General features: G+C 34.6%; 1 protein-coding gene across 1 annotated transcript in view; it reads right to left on the bottom strand.

The window, feature by feature from the left end:
* lft (Limb expression 1 family member lowfat) overlaps positions 1-12157 on the bottom strand; it is a 160713-nt gene extending 148556 nt beyond the window's left edge. The window contains exon 1 of the mRNA XM_089106370.1: positions 11933-12157. Within this exon, the coding sequence (XP_088962496.1) occupies positions 11933-12065 (133 nt within the window). The 5' untranslated portion in view covers positions 12066-12157. The remainder of the gene's footprint in view (positions 1-11932) is intronic.
* Positions 12158-12871: the final 714 nt, after the last annotated feature.

Raw genomic sequence — 12871 nt, 5'->3', positions numbered from 1 at the left:
TGCCCTCCAATCTTATTGGTTATTTAAAAAGGGCATTATAACTTTTTATTTCAGATCGAATGAGCCCTCTCTCGATCTTCTGGAATCACTGGTTCGATGGGATCAACCAAGGGGAAAAAACAAACACGCATCCGTGACCTTTCTTCTGGAAAAAAAGAATACAAAATTCCATTTTTTTTTTTGTAACAAACTGTAAGTAAGGAGCGATGCGGCAATAGTAACCAAATCTCTTAAAACGGAATTTAGGTATCATTATATATATCAAAAGAATCGACTTACTATGGTGAAGCCAAATATATAAGATTCATTAAGTTTACTGTTACCCATTAAAGGCTACGAGACTGATAAAATTTGCCTGATTTTCGAAAAGTGGGGAAACTCCCCTAAAGTCAAAGAATCTTTATGAAAATCACCCCATCTGATACGGTTTCTCTGATACAGCGAATCGGGTTCTTTGATTCGTTGGATTCAGCGTATCAGCGAACCCTGCTGTAGACGTTTTAAGCTCCTATCTGCAAAACTTTGGATTTTTGTATATTTTGCCAGAAGAAAAATCACGGATGCGTATTTATTTGTTTGTTTGTTTTCCCAGGGGTGATCGTATCGAACGAATGGTCCTAGAGCATCTGATACGGGTTCCCTGATACAGCGAATCGGGTTCTTTGATTCGTTGGATTCAGCGTATCAGCGAACCCTGCTGTAGACGTTTTAAGCTCCTATCTGCAAAACTTTGGATTTTTGTATATTTTGCCAGAAGAAAAATCACGGATGCGTATTTATTTGTTTGTTTGTTTTCCCAGGGGTGATCGTATCGAACGAATGGTCCTAGAACATCGGGAGAGGGCTTATTCAAATGGAAATTAAAAGTTCTAGTGCCCTTTTTAAGTGACCAAAAATATTAAAGGGCAACAAGCCCCACTTTCACACCCCTTTTTCCCCAAATAGTCCGATCAAAATTTTTAGATAGCCATTTGGTTCAGCACAGTTGAAAGGTCCAATAACTATGCCACTAAAGATTACTTGACCCCCATAGCTCCTGGGAAATATCATTGAGCTATAAAGTTTGCCCATTGTTTACGTTTAGTATTTGATTTGAAGAGCCACGAGAAATTAAATAAAAAACAAGTTTTTTAATTGAAAGTAAGGAGCAACGTTACAAATTAAAATGAATACAAAATATCATATATATATATATATATATATATATATATATATATATATATATATATATATATATATATATATATATATATATATATATATATATATATATATATATATATATATATATATATATATATATATATATATATATATATATATATATACCCTCCTCAACTCCTCGCTCGCTCTTCACGCTAAAGTTTGAATCGTTTCCCAATTCTTTAATAGTGGCTCCTGAAACACAAGGGTTGTATAATTAGAACAACAAGAAACGTCGCCGCTTGAAAATGATATTTTGGAAACAAATATATAGGAATTTCGGAAAGGAGCCTGAAGACCCTCATAAATGGCGTCGGATCAAAATGTAAAGTACATAGTTGAGATCGTCATTGTGTAAAAAACGGAACAGGAATATTACCCTCACCTGGAACAACATGGAAAGTCACTTATTGCAAAGAAAGCACTGATATGTCCCCTTTTTCCTTCCCTCCTAGTGGGGCATTGGAACATAAAAAAGAGCTACTTAAGGACTCATTTGTAAGCTAATTTTTATATCTATTCGCTTTTTTATAAATTTGACTTGATAACGTTATCATAAAGTGCTGTATGGCATCCAAAAAAGGCAGTTTTGCTGCCATTCCTGGAATTGTGAATTTTAAGCTAAGGGTTTCCGATCATTAAGATTATGATGGTACCCTTTTCATGCTGTCCATTCTTTTGACTCAAGTAATAAACGAGTGAGTTGGGAAAAGGAAAAAGCATAAAAAACAATTTTAAACCAAAGGGACTCTTTGTCGTGCCCGTCGCAAACTACGTTTGAATCTCAGTTACGAAAATTTTTGGAAAAATGTACTTACTTTTTTGGCCTCCTCTAGCGGCGAAGAAAAAGAAAAAAAAGAAAAAAAAGGAGGTACTTCAGTGCTTCCATGCATAAAAGGGATTTCCCACTTATTGTTCAAGGTGGGGGGCCGTATTTATCCTATATTGGGATTTCGACCATGATGGTTCCAATGGTACAATTTTTATTTACAATGATCGGTTTCCCCAAAATGTTGCAGTCCAAGCAGCAAAATCCTTAGGGGTATTGCCGCAGAAAATTGCAATAATAGTAATACGAATTTCCGCAAATTTTATTAACTACACATCGCAAATTCTGCTTATGTCCTCAAGCTTTCTAAAATATGTAAATATTTCATACAGTATAATATTTCATAAAATTTAATTTTCATCTATGCGAAGTCATATACTCCCATGGACTATTTTATGTGACAAAATTACAGATTTTTGAAAGTTTAAGTAACATGCGAAGTAAAACCTAAATTTAACATCCTATTTTAACAAAAACATATATTGACTAAAGAGTGAAGTTGAAACGGACAAAAATTACTACTTCGCAGTTTAAGCAGCATATTTTTAGAAACGGTTTAGAGAAGTTTGCTTTTGATATTTTCCTATGTTGTAGAATTCGAAAAAGCTCTAGAAAAGAACTAGCTCTTTACTGAAGACTAATCTTGCTTGAGTTTTTAGAGAATTAAAATTGTATAGCAGAATTTATTATTTTCTTGGTAGATAAAAGACTCTTGACTCAAGAGTCTTTATAATTAAGAGTCTTGACTCAAGAGAGCTTTATAAATTAGTCTTGTATTTTCTGCAGGCGAATTAAGAATTTTTCTACTACGAATCCTGTTTTGTTGCGTCGATTAGGGGCTTTTAGTAAGCACTAATTTTCAGAATTCCATAAACACAGGAAAATGTCAAAAGTCAAAAGTTCGCTTGAAACAGTTTTTGAACGACATGTTTCATAAATTCTAAAGGAGTAATTTTGTTCGTTTTGAGTTTCAACTTCGCTCTTTACTTTCACCAGAAAAGCTTTGTTTCTTTTAAATTATCAAAACAAGGGATCATATGCGAGGATATTTTGAGCAAATGAAGAAATTCGGAAAAGTGCAGATATCAGATTGATAAAGACATACTTTAAGCCAGCAGCCGCGTAAGACCAAGTACAGGTAAAAGACTGCGAAGCTAAATTCAGGTAAACTGTGAGAAACAGAAGTAAAAAAATACAAGAAATCAGCGGGGGAAAACAAGCATAAAAGAAGGAATGAAATTTATATAGATAAAAAGTAAGAGCTAAAAAGCCGAACAAAAGAAAACAGTAAAGAAGAAAAAATAAAAAAAAAGAGAAACCCTCATAACAAAAGCAAAAAGACGAACTGAAATTTTTTTAGGTAAATGAAACTTCTTTTGTTATTTTTCTTAATTTGTTTACTGGATGGAAAATTTTCTCATATTTCATTTTTTTTTCTCTTTGTTTTGATATGTTGTCTATATACATGTCACACATCTTTCGAGCCAGATCATTCAGGGATCATTTAGGAGCGGTTGCTGTGACTCTAAAATACATTCAATCTTTATGTACATTAAATAAAAAGTTAACATTTTTCTGGAATAAGAAGTGAGCTATCACCCAACACCGCCCTTATTCAGGCTTAGTCCAAATGAAGGGAGACTAAATATTAATTTCTACCCCCCCCCCCCCAAGACCCCATTCTATATTCTTAAAGCATTATAAAGAGCTAGAGAGTTTGGGCATTAAAATTCACTCTTTGAGGCATCTTCCCCCCCCCCCTGCCTACATAATGACCCAGCGCCTTTCCTTTTTAATAGCCGATGCTTAATTATGCATCAATATTGATAATTTTATGAAAACTCAAGTGAATCGACTGAGTTAAGTTGTGCTCAAAATAAATGTCTATATTAACCATTTATGTTGACTTCTATATTAACCATGGACTACATGATTTCTTAGGAACAAATGTGTCACCATACGGCATTACTTCCCCTGAATCTGGGAAGCTCTGCATTTTCAACCGATAGCAACTAGGCCATCTTTGGAGCAAAATCATAATTTAGTGCCGGAAAATGGCAGAAAACGGCACTTTCCGATGGCACTATCCTTCTTGGCTACTTAAAAAGAGTACTTTTCACCTTACATTAAAGAGCAACATCAAAACTTAAAACGAACAGACTTTATTCCATGTATGAGGGAGGATGACCTCTCTTCAATACTCGCTCTTTACGCTAAAGTTTGATTTATTTTAGCGCTCTTTACGCTAATTTAGCGCTTTTTACGCTAATTTAGCGTAAATTTAGCGCTCTGTACGCTAAATTTACGCTAAAGTTAGATTTATTTGTCCCAATTCATTAAGAAGGACTGCTGAAACACAAGGGCCACTGATTTGCAATAAGAAGCTTATTTAAAGTAGTAAAAAAGTTTGGTGTAACGACCAAGGAATTGAGGAGGAATTGATTTAATCAAACACTTCATGGTAATGAACTGTAAGTAAGGAGCGACCGGGCTATATAGTAACCAAAACTCTAAAAAACGGAATTTTGATACCAATAGATACATAAAAAGGATCGGATTTTTATGCTATTTCAAATATATTAAGTTGTATTAAATTTAGTCTTACCCATCAAGGGTTATGAGCCTGAGAAAATCTGCATGATTTTCGAAAAGAGGGGGAAAACCCCCCTAAAATTCATATAATCTCAATGAAAATCACACCATAAGATTCAGTGTATTAGAAAACTCTACTGTAGGGGTTTTAACCTCCTATCTTTAAAAACGAGGAGTTCTGTACTTTTCGCCAGAAGATAGATCACGGATGCGTGTTTATTTTTTTTCAGGGGTGATCCTATCGACCCAGCGGGCCTAGAACATCGAGAGAGGGCTCAATCTAACAGAAATTAAAAGTTCTAGAGCCCTTTTAAGTGACAAAAAATTGGAGGGCAAAAAGGCCCCCTCCCACGCCACTTTTTGTTTCAAAATCATTCGATCAAAATTCTGAGATTGCTATTTTGTTCAGCATAGTTGAAAGGTCTGATAACTATTTCTTTGGAGATAATTTGACCCCCCCCCCCATAGCCCCTGGGGAAAGGTCTTTAAGTTATAAAATTTTTCCATTGTTTACGTATAGTAATTGTAATTGGGAAGTATGCATATGTTTTTCAGGTGGGGAGGGGAGGACATATTTTGCTGGGAGGATTTTTCACGGGAAAGATCGTTACAGGGGATGATCTTTCCATGGAGGAATTTTTCATAAGGGAAGATAATTTTCAATATTTCGCTCTTTACGCTAAATTTTTTTAGTACTTTCAAAAGATATATTTATTCTAATTAAACGGCCTTTGTGACGCAGGGGTCATTCTTAAAGAATTGGGACAAAGTTCAAACTTTAGGGTAAAGAGCGAGGTATTGAAGAGGGGGTAAACCCCCTCATATACTTAGTAATTTCTGTTGTTTTAAGTTTTAATGTTGTTCTTTACTTTCAGTTGGAAAAACTTTTTTTTATTTAATAACAGAGCAAGAACCAAAATTTTGGTTAGTTGTTTCAGGTGAAGGTAATTCAGTTCATTTCTACACAAGCGTTGAGAAAGAGAACTAGGCTATAATTACATTTTTTTTTTAGCCAAATCTGTGTCGTATATCAAATTATTATTTTAGAATCCTTTATTAATGTAAAATCAGAAAGTCCAACCCTAAATCTCGTGGGAAGTTTAAAGATAAAAATAAAACTTAAATTGCACTTCATTATGTATATGCTATTATGTTCTTGCTGTTGGAGTGTAGAAAATGCCAATTTTCCGATTTTAATTGTGTTTCGCGTTTTTCATTCCCTCTTACCAACATGCACCAAGCTTGTCCCTCTGTCGAATTATAATTATTGCATGCACGGAATCAAATTCAAACTCTGCAAATGTTTAAAGTTGATTTTTTGCAAAATTGATTGTCCGTCTGTCATTAACTCGTGATGCCACACTCAAGGGATTTTAAACTAAGACGTTCTACGTACACCTCGGCCGTCCAAAAGGATTTCCAGCCTTGACGTTATGATACACTATAATTGCTTTCATGTGGACGAATCACCTTAGAGGTTTAAAGCAAGAAGACGAACATTCCTCAAAATTACATTTTTAACTATTTTTTTTTGAAATTTTGGTAACTGGGATTGAAAATTTTTTAGATAGAAAATTTTAAGGGGTTTCAAAAAGATTAGAATTTTATAATAAACACAATAACAAAAAAACAACAAGGATCCTGAGTCTGTTACATAAATGGCGATAACTGCATTCTTTTTAGCTGAGAGACGGTAAACAAAAAAGAAAAACAAGAAATGATGTTAAAACTAAAGGGCAATTACAATTAAAATTTTACATTCGAGATGGATAAACTTTTTGATGTAACCCAACCAACATTAAATAATAAAGTATTCAACTGAAAGATTTTTTGATCGTTTGTTGGAGAAATTCGGGTAGCCAGGGAAAATTTTCGTTTTCAGGGGAGGGAGTGGAAACATTAACCAGAGGTCAGGCAATAATGTAGAAGACATTCTTGAAAGAGCAAGATCTGGGGCCAGAGATACGTTTCAACGGACAAAATATTACACACTTAAGCCATGCAGTACATAGCCCCTAGTTTCATTTGTTATCTCAAGGCTATGCGTACAAGATTCCTGAAGCTAATTTTCACTTAATTGTTTTATTTGTTGCAAAATTTAGTGCTTTTGTCTTTTCTGATGGGAGGTGCCAACCAGACCAAGATTGCCAAATAATACCTAAATCAATTTTTGACATGCAAAGAAAATAAATATTTTTTTCAAGGCATTCTCAATGTTCTTTGAGGCAAAGACCATATGACCCTTCCCACGCGTATGTGTCTGCTCCAGTCTTCCCCAAATACGAATGATTACATAGCTCAAGGAAATATATGACCCCCTTCCCAATACAAAAACTACATTTAAAAAATCATGGTTTAATTAGGTACAACCAAGGATACCTGTGGCACCAGTTCCTTGCTGCACAAGCTACGCTCAAGCAGGGGGAGTCGCCAACTCGTGTGTTGCAGAATAGAGCTAAGTAAAAGGCAGTACCTGTATATAATCACGTTATTCGAGTCCCTCAAATTCTTGCAATTCTGTTTCAACTTGTTTGCTCAATGTTATTATCACCTAATTTTCCCAAGAAGTCTAATACACATATGCCTTTCAAACATATAATAGTTCTCGACTCTAAATTTTAAATATTAATTTTATAATTATTAATATTATATTAATATTAATATTATATATTTTGTATTAAGTTTAAATATTAATAATAGCTCATTCTAGCAAAGAGCCCTAACACAGATATGAGTACTCCATCCTTGCCCTCTACATACTTTCATAGATTTTATATTTTATTTCGAGTGTGTTAATATTAATGGTAACTCATCTTAGCAAGAAGGCTGACAAACCTAACATTACTTCATAACGCTTTCAATCTTAATTTTTGACTCTGATTTTATATAATAATGATACCTAAGCGCACCAAGAGCCTTAAAACATCTACGCATGTACCTTAGCTCTCCTTCATTACCTCCCACGAATATCCTCTTTCTTTTTCACTCTTTTTTTAAATATTAATGATACCTAATCGGTCTGGTACCCCTGCCAAAACTAACAGGACCCCCCTATCCAACTATTCAATTACTGCATATGAATTTTATCTTTCTTCGACTTTAATGTTATATTTTACCTGCTAATTATAAGTAGTACTAATAACACTACCGAAAAAGGAAAACTCAACAACTAAAAACACTAACTAGTCAAATAAGTTACCACACACATGTTCAGCAAGGCAAAATTCATTAAACGAGAAAGTAACACAACACAACTCATGAAAGAAACTCAATACGATGAATTTGAACGCAGTTAACCAAGCATACGGTATAAAAATATACAAGAGAATATGTCAACCACGTTCATCAAACTCAAACCAAAGGAAGACGGTGCAAGCCAAACCCTCCAACTTTAATACAAGAAATTCTGAAGACCCATTGTCACCCAGGACAGCAAAAACCATCAAATGAACACAAATTAATGAAGAACAATCGTCACAGGAAACTCAAAAGAGACACCTCCTCCCAAACAGCCAAGTCCGACAAGAACAAGGCAACAAATATGTCTCAACACACAGTAGTACTTTCTACTGTGTGTAGTTAGTACTTTCATAAGAGCTATTTATTCTAATTAACGGCCTTTGTGATTAGGCGGTCAGTTTTAAAGAATTGGAACAAAATTCGAACTTTCGCTTAAACAGCAAGTTATTCACTAGGAGGTGAAACCACTAATAGGCTCATTAAAAATATAGGAACAGAGAAGTTTGCTACGCACAGTATTTCGTTAGTTACTTGTATTAGTAACAAACATCAACGTTCGTAAATAAAATGAAACAAGTTCATAAAAAGTGATTCGATTAAAGAAAATTAAGTTAACATGAAAATTTAGTTTCAATTATTCATATAATGTGAGCCAAGATCAAAACCTGCATTTATTCCAAAACGTTCAAAAATTAAATAAAAAAAACAAGTTTTTTTAACTGAAAGTAAGGAGAGACATTAAAACTTAAAACAAACATAAATTATTCTGTATATGAAAGGAGCTCTCCCCTCCTCAACGCATCACTTTGTACGCTAAAGCTTGACTCTGTCGCACAACTTTATTTTTTTTAAACAATAAAAAACTTCAGCGTAAAGAGCGAGGCATTGAGGAGGGGACAACCCTTTCATATACGGAATAATTTCCGTTCGTTTTAAGTTTTAATGTCGCTCCTTACTTTCAGTTAAAAAAACTTGTTTTTTTTTATTTAATCACTAAAACAGATCGGCAAACTAAGTCTTAAAATTTGGCAATGTAGAGCACAGAATGCTGTTCGTGCCTGCACAAAAAGTAGCTGTTTTTGAGCCACACGGTGCACGTTAAACCGCGTTATTATTTGGCGCTTTATGGATAAACAAAAAAGAAAATCGACCAATGAAACTGTGAGAAAATCGTTTTTTCAACACAGCGTAAGGTAACATGGCCTCCATTTGGTTGACTCGTTGGGCCTTTTTCGTAAAACGTCAAATGAAAACTTGGCTTTAGAATTGCTATTATTCTCCATGACCCTATTTGGACTATCCAAATAGGACTTATAAAGGACTTATCCCTATTTGGAATTCTGATTGAGTTTGGCTTTAGAACTTTAGTAAGCATCAAAATAATTTTAGCCCAAAACAAAGCAAGGAATACAAAAATTTCAAAGAGGATGATAATCTGATCTAATTCAATTTGAGGAGTCCAAGTCCAACCATTTCCAAAATCTCATGATTTTTTTTATTTTTCTATACCTTCCTTTGATTTTCAAACGATTCACCTTTAATTCTGGTGTTGATAAACTGGAGTGACTCAAAAACGAGAAAGATAAGCGTACATTTCCATCACCATTACGATACCATCTCAATTACTTCCATTGCATAAAGCGACCTAGTCCATCCACACGATTTAGACGATTTTGTTAATTTTATTTGATTTCTTTTTCACCTATTTATCATTCATAGTTGGTTCAAAATTTCAAACAATACGAATAAAAAAAAATTAAAAAAACGAACTAATAAGCAAAATTAGACAAAACAAGAACAAGAACATCGGCGAAGTTTTGCATATATTTTGGGTGTATATTCAGGCATTAGGGAGGGGGGAGGGGCTTGGGCAGAACTGTAGAAGTATTGCAATGTTAGATACATTCGATAATACCACAAAGCTTAAACTTTGTTTAAACGGTTGTGCGTCTAAAACAAAACTTAATAGTGCGTGAAAAATGGTCATAAAAAGAAATCGCATGCTGACCACGAAACAAAAGCAGTTTTTCAAACCTTTAACTCCCCCCCCCCCTCACCAAAAACATACGTGGTTGCAAATTTAAAAATTATAATTATAGGCTATCTTTAAAATCCAGGAGACACTAAGTGTAGTGTTTATCAGACATCATCAATGGATGCATTAGATCAGGTAATCACATATGATAGCTTAAAAAAGAAAACGGTGGAAACTTTATTTAATACATTTTATGTGCTTATACAACGTGTTTTGACAATTGATAGGTTCCAAGAAACTAAAAATAAATGATAGATTTAGCTTTTAACACAGGAATCAAATAGCAAAAAAAGAAATTTACCACTTGAATTCTTCATTTAATGGGGAATATAATAACGAAGTTGTTTTAATTCAATCCCAGCCTTCCTCCTTAATGTCTGGATATAGTTCTAGGCTAAATACCCTAAATACAGAAGTTTGGTGTCTTTTTTCACTCGGTAATCGGGCACCAAAATCTTCATCTCAAAGTAAGTGCTAGAATAAGCGCTAGAACAAAAGTAGTACCATTCGATTCCCAATTCAGCACTGTTTAGAAATACCACAAGAGTAATTTTTTTAAGTTAATGCAACATTATTCTATAATACATATTACATATAATTACATAAATATCAAACATCTCCCCCCCCCCCAGAAACGACAACACAGACATAAGAACACGAAACTTAAATAAGTTTCTTTTTTTTACCACTTCGTTAACATGTTCACAAACCTTAACGTTTGTCGTTTTTAAAGTTGTTTGAAGGAACCCAGGGAACTCAACGGTACCTACAATCTCAAAAACATACTGTTTAAATGAAAAAGCTGTTGACGTTCTGATTTAATGTGTGCCATAATACTGTATCATCACCACCGAACAATTGTGCTCCATCTGTTTTTTTTTTTTTTTTTTTTTTTTTTTTTTTAATTGCCCTTATTTTGCATTATAGACTGGTAAATTTTTCGCGGTTCATATTATTGACTTACGAATAAAGTCAAGATCCCACTCGATGCCTTTTTTTATGCTCTTTACGAATATAATAATCACTTTTGCCGCAAATGAGTTTTATCCCACCTTCTATACATATATACCAATTCAGGGCATGGGTGCCCATAACCTGAATTCCAGGGGGGGGGGGGTGCAAACCTCGTCTAATTGGCACTTTTAATGTTATATAATAGAAATCTCAGAACAAGAATATAAAAATAAGGCAGCATAATTCAGCCAGGGGGGGCGCGAGCCCCCCCCCCCCTGTCCCCCTCATATGAGCGCCCAGGATTCAGGGTATATATTTGCACATTAGGTGGGGGGGGGGTAAATTTATTTCTGATCTAAATGAGAGGTAAGTCTTAACTTTAACCCCACCCAACCCCTAATTTGCTAATATATACCAAGAATTGGTATATATAGGGGTGGGGGTAAAATTCACTTGCGGCAAAAGTGATAATTATATTTAGAAAGAGCATAAAAAAGGCATCGAGTGGTATGTTTACTTTATTCGTGTCAATAATATGAACTACGAAAAATTTATCTATAGACCAGGCGAGGGGGCGCCCCCCTAACGTAGTCTAAAGTAGTGTAATTTACTAGTGTAAAAACACAATTTTGCGTTAATTCAACTTGCTCCTAACGCAAAGTTTATCGGATCAACCTGTTTTGCGCCCCCCTAAAAAAAGTCCTGGATCCGCCCTTGGGGGGGGGGGTGAGGCTGGGACGTAATGGCGACGGTAGTCGTTAGTATATTTGGAAAGACAGAAATATCAAGCAGTATTTTCATTTCTTATTTTTTATTATCTGATTTCTGTGCTAAAAAATAGATTTACCAGTTAAAGAACTTAATTACAAGAATGCAAAATCACCCTTTCTGTCATTACCCATAAACTCTCAAAATCGTATTTAAATCTCCCTAATGATGTAGAACCCGCTACTCTTATAAGTGTAAACAAAATGAGTCATCAAACCCATCTTGACGGCAAGATTTAGGGTATTATGCCCATAAGGATTTTAAGCATGTATAATTCACCAATTGACAGGTTGATATAAAGCGTTATTTACCTCTGCCTGATTTCTGACTATGCTTCGTGAAGCCAAAAACTACCGTGTCGACTGCTTCTTTGAGCACGTTTTTTGCTCGCATGTCATCAACACTCGGGGGTAGAGCACCTTTTTTAACACTCTTTGTAGCCATGATGTATCACATTCAGAACTATTTTAAATCCTTTTAAATATCTACATCCAATCAACTAGCTAGTTATACTGTATATCTCTTTGTGCAACGTCTTATACAGAGTTAGAGCAAAGAGAGCGAACTAAAGCAAAGATAATTTTAGGTAATCAAAGAAGTATATCGCTTTCGGGCATTCCCACAAACCTATCTAAAAATTCGGTGTGGCAACTTGGTTCATGATCTTTAGAACTTTTTGAGGTCGCGTAATGAGCGCGCTTAGGCAAGTTTTTAAGTCACGAAATTTCGCTTTATTACACGAGTCAAAGTTCGTTCCAAAACAATGAAGATGACTATATTTTTATTCTTGTTCTAAACATCCTAAGTAATATACTGGTAATTTCAAAAAGCCTTAATTGCAGAGGTACAAACTTTAAAGGAAGATTGAAAAAAATACTCTAGCAACTTTTGGCAGTTGATAGAAGGAGGGACGATAGAATTTTACTTACTTGTCATTTTACCGACCAAGCTAAACTTTTGGCATTTTATACAAGAATTTTGATAGAACTATTCCACTAACGGTAAAATCGGTAAAGCTGTAGGAAAGGCCATGGCATTTCCATTCATCGCTTTAAAAATCAGATTTTGTACCGAATGGTTGAAGCATATCAAATAAGGTGGAGCTATGGCCCTCATTCCCCCTCTCTCCGTAACTATTATCTCAAGCAGAAACAACGATAAGCAGGTGAGAAGAAGAAACCCCGTAAATCGGAAAATTTTTCATTAGGATGTTTTAATGCACTCCTAAATTCCTGGAAAAATTTGGTCGG

The sequence above is a fragment of the Artemia sp. Qi Xiang Cuo genome, chromosome 20 (assembly GCF_049724085.1).
Source record: "Artemia sp. Qi Xiang Cuo chromosome 20, ASM4972408v1, whole genome shotgun sequence".
NCBI lineage: Eukaryota > Metazoa > Arthropoda > Branchiopoda > Anostraca > Artemiidae > Artemia > Artemia sp. Qi Xiang Cuo.
Note: the sequence above shows the minus strand (reverse complement) of the source record. Positions and strands in the feature narration are given on the sequence as shown.